This window comes from Heloderma suspectum, chromosome 2 (assembly GCF_057233095.1).
Source record: "Heloderma suspectum isolate Gila_16-S chromosome 2, 16-S_ref, whole genome shotgun sequence".
Taxonomy (NCBI): domain Eukaryota; kingdom Metazoa; phylum Chordata; class Lepidosauria; order Squamata; family Helodermatidae; genus Heloderma; species Heloderma suspectum.
In genome coordinates, this window is record NC_139459.1 from 225,167,418 (window position 1) to 225,185,699 (window position 18,282).

General features: G+C 44.7%; 1 protein-coding gene across 1 annotated transcript; it reads left to right on the plus strand.

Annotated features, from left to right (window-relative positions):
• Window positions 1–3,707: 3,707 nt before the first annotated feature.
• Window positions 3,708–10,903, plus strand: LOC146354153 (olfactory receptor 2D2-like). Its single transcript, XM_084829787.1, has 2 exons — window positions 3,708–3,726; window positions 9,966–10,903. The coding sequence occupies exons 1-2, from the start codon at window positions 3,708–3,710 to the stop codon at window positions 10,901–10,903; spliced, it is 957 nt and encodes a 318-aa protein (XP_084685913.1).
• Window positions 10,904–18,282: the final 7,379 nt, after the last annotated feature.

Here is an 18,282-nt window from a genome sequence, read left to right on the forward strand (position 1 = left end):
CCTCTGGCCTGATACTCTGGTCTTCTTAGGGCACAATCCTATGCATGTTTAGACAACTCCCAGCATTCCCCAGCCAGCCATGCTGGCTGGGGAATGCTGGGAGGTGTAGGCCTTTTCTCTGTCTAACATGCATAGGATTGCACCCTTATAGTCTTATATTTAGACAGAATAAACTAAATATGGATCCAACTATTTGATTCTATGACGTCTTGCGATATTTGTGTTTATTTACAAAGTCTGAGCATAAATGGAGGCATCAAAGGTAGAAAAGCGGTGCTGCAGGATCCTAACGTTTGTGTGGGTCAAGGAGGTAAGACCTAGTGGTGACCTTCAGCCAGATGAAAAACAGAGGAGAAGGAGGAGAGGATGAATTTATACCGGACAAAATCAGCTGTCTTGTTGTCCTCCAGAGGCATTCAGCTGCATAACAGCATGAACAGAAATATTGAATGGAGAGAGTAAGCCAGGGTTGGGGATTCTATGATTCTAAGACACAAGTAGTGAAAAGGCAGAATCAAAATATTTCAATAAATCAGTGCTCCCACTATGTGTTTGTAGAATCACATCATAATGATGGGAGGAAACTGAGGCTTCTTTCCTTTGGAAAAAGGCAAAACAACTGGATTACGAAGGAATGCTTTCCCTGACATCATGTGGAAACTCATGTGTCAGGGACACTGTCAGAAACAGCAGCATCCGTGCTGCACTGCATCCCAGGAAATGGGAATAACCTCTTGCACATCAGCCCAGAGCCACAAAGTCTATATGCTATTAAAACTTACTTAGTGTTGAGTTCAAAATAGTTAAAACGTCCTTCTTTAACTGTGGAGGTGAGATGAAGGCAGAAGGAAGTTCAAGGCTTGTTTGTGCCTATGGTCCCCAAGAGATGTATTTGCCCTTCAGTTCACTGCAAAGACATCCATGCTCTTTGGGACCTCCTGCTTAATACCTGGGCTTATAATGTGCTAAGCTTGACACTGTGGAACTAGTTTTTACTACATGGCAGCCTTTGTGACTCTGCTCCCTTCTGATATCTGGTAGATTAAACTCCATTGACAGTGAAGTCATCCCATCTTGGGGAAGTTGCTTACCTGGGAAGCCAAACTGCAGGTAAACTCACAGCTATTTCCATTTGTGAAGAGCACAATGTTAATGTCAATGTTAATGTTAATTTTCTTCTTTTCACCCTGTATGTACTGGTTGAACACAGGGCTGCCTGGATATTTTTTTTCTCAGAAATAAAGGATACCAGGGAGTTATGGTGTCTATTCCATGGATTGGGGATATTCCAAAATAATGGATTCCCACTATTAGAGTAGGATTGCGATGTTCTAGCCTAAGCAACATATATACTGTCTCTGCAAAGTTACGCAGATTAAACTGACTGGCATCTGGACTCTGTGTGGGGTGGGGTATGGTCAGGTCACCCATAAGAATGTTTCTCAAAGTAACAACAATCACATTCTTGTGCATTTTCAGCCTATTGAAGAAAAAAAAAAAGCTTTTGTTTATGTAACACACATACATATAAAGGGCTTCTTTACAAAAGCTTTTTTGCCTAGATACAATGTGTACAAATCACTTTACAAATGTTATCCCATCCATTTCTCCAGTCAAGAAACGTGATCATTACACTCTGCAGATGGAAAACAGAGGTAGAGAGTTAATTGTTACACATCAGGCATTTTCTGATGCATTCAAGGATATCTCTGTTCACTTCAACAATGGGGTCAACTTCATATGTAAATCACCATCCAGTGATTCTTACTTTGAAAGAAATGGTGGGTGCTTATTACGTAGGAGGTCTATATTCATATTGGAACACCAGCATTGCTTTGGATTACATGTCTGCACTTACTGAGGCTACTAGTACTCAGTAGGTGGGGTAGCCAATCTGGTGCCCTCCAGATGCTTTGAACTACAACTCCCATAATCTCCATCATTGGCTATGCTGGCTGGGCTGGCTGGGAGTTGTAGTCCAAAATATCCGGAGGGCACCAGGTTGCCAACCCCATGCACAACTGAGCTGGGTGTCGACCTCAACACTCCTCAGTAGAAAGCATCTAAACGAAGGAATTAAAATGATTCCTGCCACAATCATACCACACTTTAACTTCCAAAGATGGACAAATGACATCCCAAGACTCTGAACTCTCATTTTTAAAATGTCCCATGTTTCTAAGCCTTATGGTTGTGTGGTGTGTGCGTGAGAGAGAGAGAGAGAGAGAGATGCACAGTGTTGGCTGCTGGCTCAGGAAGCAAAATGTGCCTGATTAGAGTTTACAGAAAAAAGAAGGCAGAATTCCTTGATTCTGAATCACTCCATCCATCAACCAAATGCAGCCAAAGGGAAAATACACACTTACTTGGGAGTAAGCCCAATAGATTCATAGCATCATAGAACAGTAGGGTTGGAAGGGGCCTACAAGGCCATTGGGTCCAACCCCCTGCTCAGTGTAGGAATCCAAGTCAGAGCATCCCTGACAGATGGCTGTCCAGCGTCGTCTTGAACGCCTCCAGTGTGGGAGAGCCCACCACCTCCCTAGGTAAAAAATTCATTCAAGCTTAGGGCAAAGCTAGATGTTAAGTGGGAGTTCTGTGCTTGGAGCTCCCCACAGTTTTTCTTTCTTAAAAAGCAGTTGGGAGATTTGGATGGTGGCCATAGTACAGGGGGCACAGGGTGTGTGTGTTGTTGATGAATTGAGACTTAGTCGTGCTTAGAGTAGACCCACTGAAATCATGACTAACCAAAGTCCCATCAATTGCAATTGGTCTAGTCTAAGTATGACTAAGGCTGCACTTCTAAACACATTTACGTGGGAGGCTAAATCCTATTGAGCTTGATGGGGTTACTTCTGCATAGACATGCATAGGATTACACTGAAAGTCTGGATCCAATCTTTTGTTACCATGCCATGACCTGAATTTTAATCCTGCCTGAAGCTACCATTAGACGTAGAGAGGGGAAACTGTGACATAAAAACTGTGACCCTGTGTTTTCCCCTTTCCGAGTAATAATAACTTTGGGGTGGGAGTGTGATTCAAGTTGGAGAATTGGCACAGAGACAAAAGGTTAGACACTCCACATCCAATAACCTCCATTTACATTCTGTCTCCCCCTGACCCCTAGCCCACTGCTTTCTAAGAAAGAAAGAAAGAAAGAAAGAAAGAAAGAAAGAAAGAAATTTCAGCCATGGAATTCCTATGTAATGTGTAGTTTGATTCTTGCATCCTAGTAACCATACACAGGGTCAAGTTGCATCTGCTTGTGCATCTGCACAAATATATCTTTGAGATGAATGGTGCTCATTGATCACAGCTGAGACTGCAACTGTGCCTTTAGCTGAACCTATGCTGCTCCATGGCCTGTCAGCGCACACACATAAACACAGAGAGGGTCCCAGGTTTGCTAGTGCAGCATGGACTACAATGTCTACATGGCCAAGACACACAAAGAGATGTTGGCATTGGGTTCTCCTATGGAAGACTGTATCCATTTAAAGAACGGGGAGGGGAAGGGAGTGTGACCTATATTTCCAGTTTGGAGCTTTAACAGTGATAAATTCACTTACAGAGAAAGCAGAAAGGGCCTAACTGGGGTGAACCAGTTCAGAGGCAAGTGAGATCAGACATTTGATGCATGAAAGAGTTTATATAACCAATGACATCAAAATTTCATTTCATTTATTACATTTCTATACTGCCCAATGGCTGACTCTCTCTGGGAAGTTCACAATGATTAAAAATAATTAAAAAAATAAATTATACATAGAGCATCTCTACACCAGCCTAAGATCCTGCATTTTAAATGGGGCTTTCTGCTCCCTTTACAAGTGCTTCCTTTCCCCCCTCTCCTTCTCCCCCTTATCTGAGTCTTCCATATGTTTTATTGATCTCTTGCTCCTCTTCTTGCAGCTTTTCCTTTTTCACAGAGGGAACTCAAGCAGAACACAAGTGGGCAATTTGATACCTCATTAATCTCCAATCCTTTAAAAAATGGAATAAAGGTCATTTATTGCAGGAGATGTCCTGGAAGTTAACAACGTCATCTAAAGAGCCTGCAAACTTCCGTGAGTGAGCGATCTCTTTTCCCCCCCAATCTTTTATTGTGACTTTTTACAAACCAAACCAAACTGAAAACATAACAAAACCTAAAAAAAGAATGAAATAAACATATAACAACATGTTAAAAAGCCTCAGTTTCTAATATTACAATATTCGAGAAAGAAAAGAAGAGAAAAAAATAGGTTAAGCAAAAGCTTCAGTAAAAGCAAACCAAATATCCTCATATAAGTCCATTTGCAAGTTACACCTATATAGTACTCCTTCAGATGTTGCTAGTGTTGTTACGCCATCAGTCCATTGTGTTATAGGCGGTGAGCTTTTATCCTTCCAATATCGTAGTATCAGTCTTTTAGCAACCAAAAGGGTGCAAAAAATCCATTTACGCTGACCATGTGTTACATTCCAAGAAGCAGGTAAATAGTTTAAAATAACATTTACATCAGTAAATATTAAAGGGCTTTCCAATACAAATTTATCTATACAATAACTTCCTCCCAAAAGGAGACGGCCACTGGGCATTTCCAAAACATATGAATAAAAGAAGCATAGACTGCATTACACCTCCAACAATTAGCCGAATTTGACAAGCCTTCACTAAAAAGATGTTGTGGCATCCAATAGACCCCAAACAAGAGTTTTTGCTGAATAAGGCGTAACTGAAGTTCCATTGAAATGTCCGATACAGATGCCAAAACGGCAGTACATTGATTAAGAAAAATAGGTCGATTCCAGTTCCCTGTTCCATTCCTGCTGAAAACCACTTGTATCATATTTATTCATTGATAACAAATGTTTATAAACATGAATTGTAGGTTGATACATCTGATCAGCTTCAATAAGTATTGTGAGTCTCAATACTTAATACTCAATCTCAATAGCAGGATAAAAGCTCTGGGTGAAGAAGCCCACAGTATAGAAACCCATTTACATACAAACATATAAACAGACAGCACATACAGACACACATACATCTAAACAATTTTCAAACAATTAATAAGAAAAATCCAGGACCTGTTTAACAACACATCATATGCTGCCAAATGCCTGAGAGAAGAGGAAGGTCTTAATGTGGGACCAAAAAGATAACAATGTTGGCACCAGGCAGGCCTCATTGGGGAGATAATTCTGTAATTTATTTATTACATTAATATCCCGCCTTATTTCCTCCTTAAGGAACCCAAGGCGGCATACGTAATCCTCCTCCGCCTCCATTTTATTCTCACAACAACAACCCTGTGAGGTGGGTTGGGCTGAGAGTCTGTGACTGGCCCAGCATCACCCAGTGAGCTTCCATGGCCAAGTGGGGACTAAAACCTGGATCTCCCAACTTCCAGTCCAACATTCTAGCCACTACACCACACTGGCTCTCAATTGGGGGGCCACCACTGAAAAGGCCCTCTCCCTTGTTGCCACCTTCTGATCCTCCCTGGGAGGAGGCACCTGGAGGAGGGCCTTCAAATGGCCTGTTCTGACCTTAGCTCCAAGTCCTTAGCTCCAAGATCTGTCTGACTGGGTCAGGCAAATGCTTCATCTAGTACAGTATCACGTAGGCAGAATTGGTAGTTTCAAAGGAATCACTGTATTGGTGCCTCATAAGAAAGTGTAACCTGATGCACATTTGGCTTTAAAAAAACCAAAACCCACAACCTTTAAACTTTTTCACATATGTACTGATATGGGCTGAATTAGTGGAGATTATGAACTACACGTTCTATAGGAATTCTGTGATTGGAATGTTTCACATTTTTCTTTCTTAAAACTGAACTGTGGGGTAAGCAATTTGGATCAGGTTTGCAGTGCAGGGGGGGTACTAATTTTTTTAAAAAATTCTTGAATCTATCATTAGCCATGGAGGGTGAAGTTTATGGGCACAATTTTTACATCTGTTTTCCCCCTATGCAGCTAATGGCAGGATTGAGGGCACAGCGTGGGGGCAAAGGCCACAATCCAAGCACCATTGACACCAATGCCACACCATGACCCAAGGACACATCATGACCGCAGTCCAAATTAAAGCACTCATGGAGGCTTTCTAAGAAGAGAATCAGTGTGGTATAGTGGTTAGTGTGTTGGCTTGGGACTCAGAAGACTTGGGCTGTAGTCCCTACTTAGCCATGAAGTCAACTGGGTGACTTTGGGCCAGTCACTGTCTCTCAACCTAACCTACTTCACAAGGTTGTTGTGAAGATAAAATGGGGAGGAGCAGGGGGGCCACGTAACCCACCTTGGGTTTCTTACAAGGGGAAAAAGGTGGGATACAAATGTAATTAGTAAAGAAGGAAGGAAGGAAGGAAGGAAGGAAGGAAGGAAGGAAGGAAGGAAGGAAGATGTGGGGCATTCCAATCCTGGAATGACTTCCCATAACCAGGAAAGATATATTGGAATAATGGAGATTAGCCCATTGAAAATATCAACTCTGTGTGTGCTTATGGAGAAATAAACAGGCTCCATTCTAGGGATTATTAAGAAAGGAGCAGAAAATACAGTGTAAAATACCATTATGTCTTTATATAAATCTATGGTGCAGCTCCCCTTCATGGATCACTGCCTTGTTGGGGCGAAGGGGCTTGTGTAATTCAGTGAAGCCATAAGCTATGCCATGCAGGGCCATAGCTTATGGCTAAAGATGATGCTGTTAAAGTGCTGCACTCAATATGCCAACACATTTGGAACACTCAGCAGTGGCCGCAAGACTGGAAAAGGTCAGTTTACATTCCAATTCCAAAGAAGGGCAACGCCAAAGAGTGTTCAAACTACCGCACAATTGCGCTCATTTCACATGCCAGCAAGGTGATGCTCAAAATCCTACAAGCTAGGCTTCAGCAGTATGTGAACCAAGAACTACCGGAAGTACAAGCTGGGTTCCGAAGAGGCAGAGGAACTACAGATCAAATCGCCAACATTCACTGGATCATGGAGAAAGCAAGAGAATTCCAGAAAAATGTCTATTTCTGCTTCATTGACTACGCTAAAGCCTTTGATTGTGTGGATCACAACAAACTGTGGCAAATTCTTAAAGAGATGGGAGTACCAGACCACCTTACCTGTCTCCTGAGAAACCTGTATGAGGGACAAGAAGCAACAGTAAGAACCGGACATGGAACAACCAATTGGTTCAAAATTGGGAAAGGAGTACGACAAGGCTGTATATTGTCACTCAGGTTATTTAATTTATATGCAGAGTACATCATGAGAAATGCCGGGTTGGATGAATCACAGGTCGGAATTAAGATTGCCGGGAGAATTATCAACAACCTCAGATACACAGACGATACCACCCTAATGGCAGAAAGCGAAGAGGATCTCAAGAGCGTCTTGTTGAGGGTGAAAGTGGAGAGTGCAAAAGCTGGTTTGAAACTCAACATTAAAAAAACGAAGATCATGGCATCTGGCCCCATCACTTCCTGGCATATTGAAGGGGAAGAAATGGAAGCAGTGACAGATTTTATTTTCTTGGGCTCCAAGATCACGGCAGACGGTGACTGTAGCCATGAAATTAAAAGACGCTTGCTCCTTGGGAGGAAAGCTATGGCAAACCTAGACAGCACAGTAAGAAGCAGAGACATCACCTTGCCGACAAAGGTCCATATAATCAAAGCTATGGTTTTCCCAGTAGCAACATATGGCTGTGAGAGCCATATAAGGAAGGCTGAGCGCCGAAGAATTGATGCTTTCGAACTGTGGTGCTGGAGAAGACTCTTACGAGTCCCCTGGACTGCAAGGAGGTCAAATCAGTCAATCCTAAAGGAAATCAACCCTGAGTGCTCATTGGAAGGACAGATACTGAAGCTGAAGCTCAAATATTTTGGCCACCTAATGCGAAGAGAAAACTCCCTGGAAAAGACCCTGATGCTGGGAAAGACTGAAGGCAAAAGGAGAAGGGGACGGCAGAGGATGAGATGGCTAGATAGCATCACCAATGCAATGAATATGAACTTGAGCACACTCCAGGAGAGAGCGGAGGACTGGCATGCTATGGTCCATGGGGTCACGAAGAGTCGGACACGACTGAACGACTGAACAACAAATGGTGCAGCTATATTTGGAATACTGCATACCAGGGGGTGTGCCTTGGATTCAGGTGTATCCTAAACTGAATTGCTGCTGATTCAGATAAATTCAGGAGATGTCCACACTGAAGCAGAGTCAGGCAAGGTTCTCCAGAGTGGACTGAATCCAAATCTGAATACTTGTGAAGAGTCGAGACTCAGAGGGACACAGAGATGCAGAGTACGTGTCTCCAAAATTGGATACATTTCTCCCCAAGTTTTCCATATAAGGAAAACACCAGGGTACGAAGAGGGAGAAGAAGGAGAGGAGGGGGTGTAGGTCTATGACTGGCAGCTCAGATTTTGATCACAGTGAATTACAAGGGCTCTCAAATCCCAGTGTTTGGGGAGAGGGATGTTGAAATAATGTATCTTAGGACTGATCCAGCGCTCTTTGCTAGTTCTCTCTCGCTCTCCCACAAAAAACACTTCCCGTATCCTTCTGTAATTTTTCAGATTCCTTAACTAGGGCCACCTCTATGTTATGTTATTTTCATAACAACTGCCCACAAAAAAATCCGAAGATAATCACAACCTTTTTTTTGGGGGGGGAACATCCAGTCTGTAAAACCTGCTGCACAAAGCTTAATGCACCTATTCATCTGAAATGTAGCAGACTCGATCCCCTTAGAAAGGTGCAACCATCCCTGCAAATTACATCCAATTCTGACAAGCAATAAGAAGTTATCAGCAGTTCCCTTGCTTAAAGGCATGTACTACAAGGACACTTACACCCATTTGTCTGGAATTTGGTAGCTGTAATCCCCTCATAAAGGACTACTGTGCTTGCAAATTTCATTTAATTCTGACGAATAGAAAAGAATACAGCTATTTGTTGATTAATGGGAAGCATGAAGATCTGAATTTCTGATTCAAGATTTGGATATCGATCCACTCAACACAGGCACCCTCCAAATCAATCCAAGCAAATTGGGCTGTTTTCCAAACCACCAAATCAAGCTCTCAACCAAATCTTGTGGTCTTGTACCCTATGGAGTACAGTTCTGGTCATCCCATATCAAAAAGGATATGGTAGAGCTGGAAACAGAGCAGGAAGGGGCAACCAAAATAACCAAGTGTTTGAATCCACCTCCATACAAGGAAAGGCTCAAGCATCTGTGGGCCTCTTTAGTTTAACAACAACAACAACAACAACAACTAAGAGGAGACATGATAGAAGCAACCCTAATTGTACATTGGTGCACAACTGTCCCACAAACAGTACAGCGGCAGGTATTTGCTGCATGGTCTCACATGAAAGTCTAAAACACATATATGATTGCAATACAGTGGAGCACCTTTAGATGTCTCCCTGTGTACGTTGTTTTGTGCAAAACGGGCAACTTCAGTTCCAGAAGAAGTTGTTTGTCTGCAGCTGTTTCCTTACATAAGCAACCTCGCTGTTCAGGTTGTGACAGAAATCAGTAATCTGCAAGCAACCCAGTCAACGGAGTTTTCTGGTACAGGATGACCATGCAAAGATGTTGCACACCTAGGCTGAGCAAAAGATGCCTTGCAGTTGTAAAGCTGTGAACAGAATTACTTCTGAGAGCCTTGCACTCCTGCCCATGTGACACTTGTGCCCCTAATTAAATAAAATCTTACCTTATTGGGACAGCAGGCATTTTGAAAGAACAAATTGATACCAGCAAGGCAAGTGGGGAGGGCTTAAAAAAATAATTGCACAATGTCTTCGGTAATGTCTTTAAAGTCCTTGGGGGCAATACGGTCTGAGTGCATGGCATCAACTGTATGCAAACTATAGTTGACTTTGTGAGCTTTGATACCCCTTCCCTCTTCTCCTTTTTCTTCCTGCTCCAGTTCCGCAGGTGGCATGTCCAACAGGGCTGTGCAATCAGAGCTCTGTGGCCGAGTTCATCCTCCTGGGCCTCGCAGAGGGGATGTTTGCAGAAACCACCCTTTTCTTCCTCTTCTTGGCCACATACCTCGTGACCTTGGTAGGGAACTGCATGATGGTCGTGCTGATTGGAGCCGAGCAATGCCTACACACCCCCATGTACTTCTTCCTTCTCCACCTGTCTCTGCTGGACCTGTGCTACTCCTCGGTTACGGTCCCCCAAATGTTGGCGCACCTCCTCTCGAGGTTCAAGGCCATCACCTTTGCCCGATGTGCCTTTCAGATGTACATCTTCCTGGTTTTCGGGATGGCCGAGTGTGTGCTGTTGGGCATCATGGCCTATGACCGCTACGCGGCTATCTGCCACCCCTTGCACTACACCACTATCATGAGCTGGCGCTTCTGCCGCTGGATGGCAGGAGCTGCCTGGGCGAGCGGCTTCCTCAACTCACTCATCGTCAATGCCTTTGCCCTGCGCTTGCCCTACCGAGGCCAAAACCGCATCAACCAGTTCTTCTGCGAGGTTCCCGCAGTGATCAAGTTGGCATCGGCTGACTATACCGAAGCAGAGGTGGTTGTGTTTGTCTTTGGCTCCCTTCTGCTGCTTCTGCCCTTTGTCCTCATTGCTGCCTCCTATGCCCGCATCGGGATGGCCATCTTGCGCATCCGCTCAGCTGAGGGCCGCCGGAGGGCTGCCTCGACCTGCGCCTCACATCTCCTGGTGGTGAGCTTGTTCTATGGCACGGCACTCTTTGCATACATGAGGCCCAGCTCTGTCAGCTCTGCCAGCAGCCAGGATAAGGCTGTCTCTGTTTTCTACACTGTGATAACCCCTATGATGAACCCCCTGATCTACAGCCTTCGAAACAAGGAGGTGAAGGGTGCCTTAAGGAAATTACTGAGTCGGAAAATATCCTCGCTGGCAACCTGACTGTGTCACAGGCTTTCCATTCCATGCCCAGATACTGACTCAAAGGTGAAAGTTATTGCAGCAATGTGCCATTTTATACCGGAAAGTTTAACATTTTATCGATGGATGAGAGCATCTTGGTTAGTCCTTTAAGAGTTTTTCCATTTAGGCCTTGATAAAGATGGACTTACAAGAGGTTACCCTGTTTTGTGTCTGTAACAACTTCTGAGGCATGTTTATGAAGCTGCTCTCTCTCACACTCTCTCTCTCTCTCTCTCTCTCTCTCTCTCTCTCTCTCTCTCTCAGCACCAGCCCCCATTGAGAGGGGCTTTCAGTGCTCCACTGAGCCATACACTTGCAAAATCTCTGGCCCTGTAGGTCATGAGGAAAGAAGAAAGGGAACGCATCTGCCAGAAATGAAAAAGGAAACCTCCAATGCAGGCTTGCACATTCTCATTTGCCATGCTCACCATGGTGACTGGGTCATCTCCCCCTGGCAATTGTGATGAACCTTGGAGTTGCAGAGATGGGCGGGAATTATCCTGGCAGCTGCACAGTGATCCTCACCCCTTCCCCAGTTCCAAAGTTGGGAGGGATACTGAATGTTGTTTGGCAACTGCTTGTTTAAGGCACCAAAGCAGCTCAACCATACGGGGCCAAACCAACAAGTCTCCACCCTTTAAAGCAGGAAAGGGAGACAGGATGCTTCCTTGGCCACTGCTTGGCTGAGAAGGAGGAGTAGCCAAGCCTGCTCACTCATGCAGGGAAGTGAGACAGGGGACTCCTTTGATCATTGCTTGGTGGATGCATATTCCGTCAACCAGTGGCTGAAGAAGCCCCTCCATTAGGGCTGTGCATGGATCCCTCAGCCCACTTCAGAGGCCAATTCAGAGCTTCAGAATTGGCCCCAACATGCTTCGGACCGCTTCGGCCTGATCCCAAGCCACTTCAGACTCTGGCTCCGAAGTGAGATCCAAACATCTGAATTGCTGCCCACTGAGCTGCGCGAGCCCACTGCTCCTTACCTAGACCCATTGCGATCACCCACAGCTGTCAACCTCTTCAAGGGAGTCACCATTTTCTTTTACAGTGGCGACTTGTCTATTTCCTTATATCAAATGTTGTGGAAATGGCAGCCGTAAGGCAGCCATTTACACCTGTAATGTTGTATAAATGACTGCCTTACAGCCACCATTTGCACAACAGTTGATATATGGAAATAGACAAGTCACCATTGCAAAGAAAATGGCGACTCCCTTGAAGAGGCCGATGGCTGCGGATGCTAGTGATGGGTTCCGGTAAGGAGCTGGGGACTCATGTGGCTCAGTGGGCAGCTTGCATGCTCATTGGGCACATGGGGGGGGCACCCGGATTGGTCTGAAGTGATCTGAAGTGATTTGGATTGATCTGACCTGCTTCGGATCTGAACTGATTCAGGCCGAATCACCCCGCTTCAGCTTAGAATTCGGATCCGAAGAGGTGCACAGCCCTTCCTTCCATTTTCCTTTTCTGAGGAGAGCTTTGGCCAATCTGAAGAGTGAGGGACAGGAACCAGGTGATCACAATTTTTGGTTTGGTTACTGACAGACACCATGAGGTAGACATGGTATATAACAAGAACATGAAGGAGAAATGATTTCTCAAAGGTTCCTAAATTGATTAAAGCCTAACCCATTTGGAAAAACGATTTCCTTCTTTGGGGCAACCTGTGTAAATAAGCCTCTTCGTTCTGAGGCATTCCTGAATCGACTGCTACTGAGGCCAGCCAGAAATTGTTGTCTGCTTCTCAAAGGTGCACTTGAAATAGTTTATTAAGGCCCAACACACTTTGAGTCTCACAAGTCTTCTTCAGGGGAAAGGATAAAACAGATATGCAATCTATTACTTATCACAGCACTGTAGACTAATCTAAAAGCCCTCATATCTTTGAAACACAACCACGATATTAAAATGTGTTTGGAGATAAGCATTACATATTTTGTTATATATTTGCTGGGAGTGACAGAATTTGTGTTTTTAAAGGGAAGTAAGATTAAATTTAAAATAATGGTTCTCTGAAGATAACTGTGCCATTAATATAAGCCATTTTATAGGCTTTGACTCATTCTTTTGCTCTTGACTTTTATGACATTTTTGTGTTTCAAAGAGTTTTTTAAATAATTGGATTCCCACAGATACGTGATGCGGATTGTATATTTGTTTCATAGTTTCCTCTGAAGAACAGCATTGTGACCTGAAATGTGTAGGGCTTAAATAAACCGTTTCAAGTGCACCTTTGAGGTCTCCTCATATCTTCACTCCCAGCAGGCGCATGAATGAGGGAAAGACCATCAGCGGGGATTGCCTGACCATGAAAGTCCTTCAATTCCTCATGCTTTTCTCTTTATATCACTCCTCTCTATCACTCTTTCTAATGCCAAGTGCTGATGGCGAGTGCTGACAGAAATGGAGTGAATGGGGCTAACTTTGAAACAAAAGGGCGGTGTCAGTATGGTTGGGGAAACACCAATGTTTCCCAAATTGCATTTAATTTTTTTAAAAGAAATTAAAGCTTAGAGTGCAAGAAAGCAAATAACCACCCAGCCAATGAGGACTGAGCATGCTGAGCAGCCATGGGATTTGAGTGTTGGGTAGAAAACACAATAGGAAAACTGGAAACTGAGTGGGTGGGAGGAGAGACGGAATGCCATATCCTCAATAAGAATGTGGTGGGCTGGAATCTTCAATAGGAGCAGCCTTGTTAGCAGGTCAGGACTTCAGCATTTTGTTGCAAATGCCACTTGTTTAGACAAATATCAGTCGTCCTGGGGCTCTATAGTGAGAAGGCATTAAGATGGGGAAGGGAACAGAGATTCTGCACTGCACCTTTTGCCTCCCACTATTTTTCCAAAAGCAACATCCCTCTCTTTGTTCCGGCCATAAGGCTTCTGACCTATCAACCCCTGTAATATTTTCAGTCTTCTGGTAGCTACTTCTATCTCCTCCTTATTCACAGTCTTCCCTCTTCCCTTATCCTGCTCCCTCTGGAACTCCCTCTGGGGATTCCCTATCCCAGAAAGCTGTCACCCTCTGTTATATTTTCCTCTCTTGATCCCTCCAGCTATATACACTCACTGCACCCCTGCCCACCCAAGATTTGCACCATTGCTGCCTTCTCCTTTGAAGGCCTCTCCTTCCACAACTCACCCTGAAGGCCATGGTGCTGGTGTTGGCATTCCCCTCTCCCAAGCAAAAAGATGGGGGAAAAGAGTGGTTCCAGTCCCTCCCTATGCACTCCCCCAATTCCACCATCTCTCCACCTTTCACATTCATTCTGAGGTTCATTCTTCTTCCCTTTGCATCTCCAGGTTTCTGTCCTATGTCATCCCACTGGCATTTTTCTGAACTTTCATTTCAAACCTTCATGCCTAACTAGCTTTCTTCCTCTCTGTCAACATTTCCCACCTTGTTCTTTGTTGATCTCAGCTTTCATGTTGATATTCCCTCTGACTCAGCTATCAACCTGCCTACTCTCTCTAACCTTCTTTTCCTTTGATCTCTGCCTTCAGACAGAGTCCCCTGCCTTGGACATTCTCTTGATCTTGTCTTCATCAACAGTTGTGCTGTCTCTGGCCTCTCTGTTATGCAACTCCCTGCTTTCCTTCACTGCATCTCCTCCAATGTTGCACACAGCCCTCTTTCCCCATTCCCTACTTCTTGTTTCTTCCATGACCCGCAGACCATTAATTCATTGCCCCCTCTTCTTTCTTCTGTCCCATCTGACTGCTCTTAGACTTTGCAGTTTCCACCTTCAATTTATCCCTGTCCTCAACTCTTGGCTGGTTTGCCTGTAGCTCCGTACAAGCTATTCACTCCTCCAGTCCCCAGCCCTGACTTACTCCCTCCATTCAATACATTTCTTTGCATGTTCATGTAACTGAATGGCTCTGAAAGACCACATGGAAGTTAGCTCATTTTGTCCATTATAACTTTCATCATCTCCTCCTTCCCTTGTTTTCTACCTGGCTAAAGATCACTACTACACCTCACCTGCCTGACCCACACAAACTCTAGGAATCCTCAGCACTTCTTTTCTTCCTTTGTTGCCTCCACCTATGCTCAGCCTGTATATTTGTCAATAAATGCCAATAAACCTCTGGTGATCTCCTTAGAAAGGGAACCAAAATTGGGTAAATGCTGCCTGGAACTCCTCACCACTCTGAGAAATGAGGTGAGGGTAACATTATACATTAATGTAATAATACAGGTTTATTATATGTAGATGAAGCACACTGAGCCTACTTAGATGTTCGATGACGATAGGTCCATTTCTTAGAAGCTGGCTCATGTCACAGAGGAAGGACATTCTGTACAAGTTCAGAGGTACGTGGCTGAAGGTGCCAGAACTGTTGAAAACAAAATTAGCAACACTCTGCAGCCAGCAAGTAGAGCCATCAAACCTGTGCTCCTCCTCTCAGGATCGCTTCATCACATATGACTCTTTAAAACATCATATGTGAAATGGACCTTAGTAAGATCCATTCTAGTTCCAAATAGATTAACTATCATGTAAAATCCTCTGCAGAATAGGACCCGTGCTCAAGGTGTAAATATTGACATCACAATTCTCCATGATGAAGAAGACTCTGATCACTTCACTATTTTCTCTGTAGTCTTTGGAATTTTCAGACAGCTTATAACACAGTGGCCTTTGGTTCACTGCAAGGCAACTGGAGAAACATTCTCAATATTGGTATTATGGCTACTATGGCTTCCCTGAAAGAATCCTAGAGCTTCAATTTGGTAAGGGTTCTGAGAATTCACTTAGAGATGCCTTTCTTCCTCACAGAAGTACAGTTCCCGGAGAACTAAGAAGTGGGAATGAGCATTAAACCAGTGTACACCTGTGTTGTAGATAGGTCATATATTTTCCTTAATATCTTCATGCGGAAGATACAGAATCTGAGGCTTGTGTGGGTGGTAAATGCACCTTTGGGTTCAAGTAAGACTGTGTAACTGCTATATAACATGCCCTCATGCATTCATGGCAAGGTTAGCCAGCTGAAATGACTCCCTGTAAGAAGCACGTCTGTTTTAAGCAGCTAGTAAACCGCTGTACATATCCAGGAATGCTTGGACCAGATTTCTGGAACACTTGGCCCCACATGGTGCCAGCTCCCTATTCAAAGTCCCTACACAAAGTCCAACTCAACTCCAACTCAAAGTCCAAGGGCCTGTCTTCAGGGTGATTTGCTGAAGATTGGGGCTGTTTGGAGGTCCTTTGCGGCACATGATATCGTGGCCACCCTGCAGCCACCCTGCGTTTACCTGTAGGAAAGCCGCATTTTTGCAGAGTACATTTACTCCATTGTTTTTTCTTTAATTTGGCTCCCCCATGGTTCAGCTGCTGTGTGCCCATCCCCCAACTTTAAATTCGGTATGATTGGGTGTACCTAGGGGTGTGTCTTTTACCTGGCCATGCCCTCAGTAACCTAGGTAAGTAGAGTAACTAGCCTGCCTTTCCAACTCAACAAAGCACTAGAGCACTCTTCCATGCCTTCAGGATTGTGCTGTACTTCCTTTTCACCAGTGGGAGTATCTAGCCTCCATTTCTCATTCTATCTGTGTTGAGAGCCATGATTATGTGCTTCTCTGATGCTTGTGGGACTTTGCTCTTCTCTGCATGGAGGGAAAGGGCTGGCTGGAGTTGCCTCCCTCAGCTAGTGCTGCTGCTGCTGCCTCCTCTCTCTTTCCGCTTCTGCATTCCTTAGTTTTCACTGTATGACTGTATAGATACTGCAGGGCTGTAGGCTCCCATTCCTGCCCACCTCCTCTTGCTAGATAGCTAGTACCTGAAACAGCACAGCTTTGATTTTCTCAATGAGAGAAAGACACTACAGATTCTCAAGGGGACGGGGGCGGGGTGGGGGAGTCAGCAACAGAGGTTACAGACTGAGAATGGGTGAAGCAGCTAGATGACTGTATTTACTCCCTGGAAGTGCACAGTTGGGGTTTTATGACTGGGCAGCACAGGCTGCAGACTGTCAATGAGTGAAATGGCTAGATCCCTGTATTTACTCCCAGGAGAAAGGTGGTGGGAGCTCTAACTCCCTGTTGGCTGGAATGGGGCAAAACTGCGCTGGTGGGGTGCTCTCATGGGGAGCCTTCAGATGCTGTCGGGGATAATAACAGAGGGAGCCTGGACAGGGGTGGGAGACAAGCCTCTCTCATTGGTTGAGCAGCCCCTGCCAGGTAGGTGACGTTCAGTTCTACTCCTCCCACCCCCAAGCCAACCTGGAAGTATGTTGCTTTCAAGTGCTGTATGACCTGTGAAAAGCAGATTTTTAAGGTATAGGACACTCGGCTTTTCTTGCTTCATGTGTCCCTGACAGACCAAAGCTGATTCCATGAAAATCCAGATAATACTCCAACACACTTCTCATTCCATTGTGAAGATCCCCCCGCACTCCAACTCCCTACTCAAAGTCCAACTCAATGTGCACAGCCTTTAACCTAGCCTAACACAACCTGGTGTCCTCCAGCTGTTCTTAACTACAACTCCCATCAGCACCAGCATAGCCAATGGTTAGCCATGATGGGAGTTGCCATCCAAAACATCTGGAGGGCACCACGGTGGGGGAAGCTGCATTAACATCTCAGTCGTCATACACACCATTAACAAGATCTCACTTGAGACTCTTCATGTGTTTGGCACTCGTGGGCAATGACTGCAAAGGGGCTTCCAAGAATGGACCTAGCTAGCCTTGCCCCTAGATGCTGATGCATGCCCCAGACCCCCACTGGCAAATATGCCATCTGTACCAGCCTGAAGAGGGTCCTACATGCAAAGATCAACTTTGCACTGATTACTCATTGCCTTGGAGTATGGCTAGCTGGGAACATTCTCAGTATCCCCTGCACATGTTTGGTACCCATTGGTACCAAAGGCTTGAACAGGGCTCTTGTGTTACTGTGTTTGCTCACCTTCATGTCACTGTTGCCCATCTTATGCATCCCAGCTTAGCCTTCTCTTCCTTCCATCCCTCTGCTGTCTGTTGCCACCAGGATCAGTCCAGCCTTGCAGCAGGGTGAAGTGAGCCACTCCAGGTAGCACCATGAGGGGGAATCGATGGATGTAGGAATTGGTGTCTGAATGGTGCAGCAAGACTTTTAAAAATGCTGGACCTAGTGATGGTGGTGGGGCGCCATCTGGGCTCCACTTCAGGCAGCAAACTGTCTTGTGCTGGCACTGGTTCCCACCTATCTTAATATAATTTGTAAGCTCCTTTGGGCAGGGACTTCTCTTTTGCTATGTTACTTTGTAAAATACCCATGTACACTAATCGTGTTATGTTATAATGTTACTAATAATCCCAAATAAATTATCTGGTAGTGGCACGGCTACCCTATTCTAAAAGGGT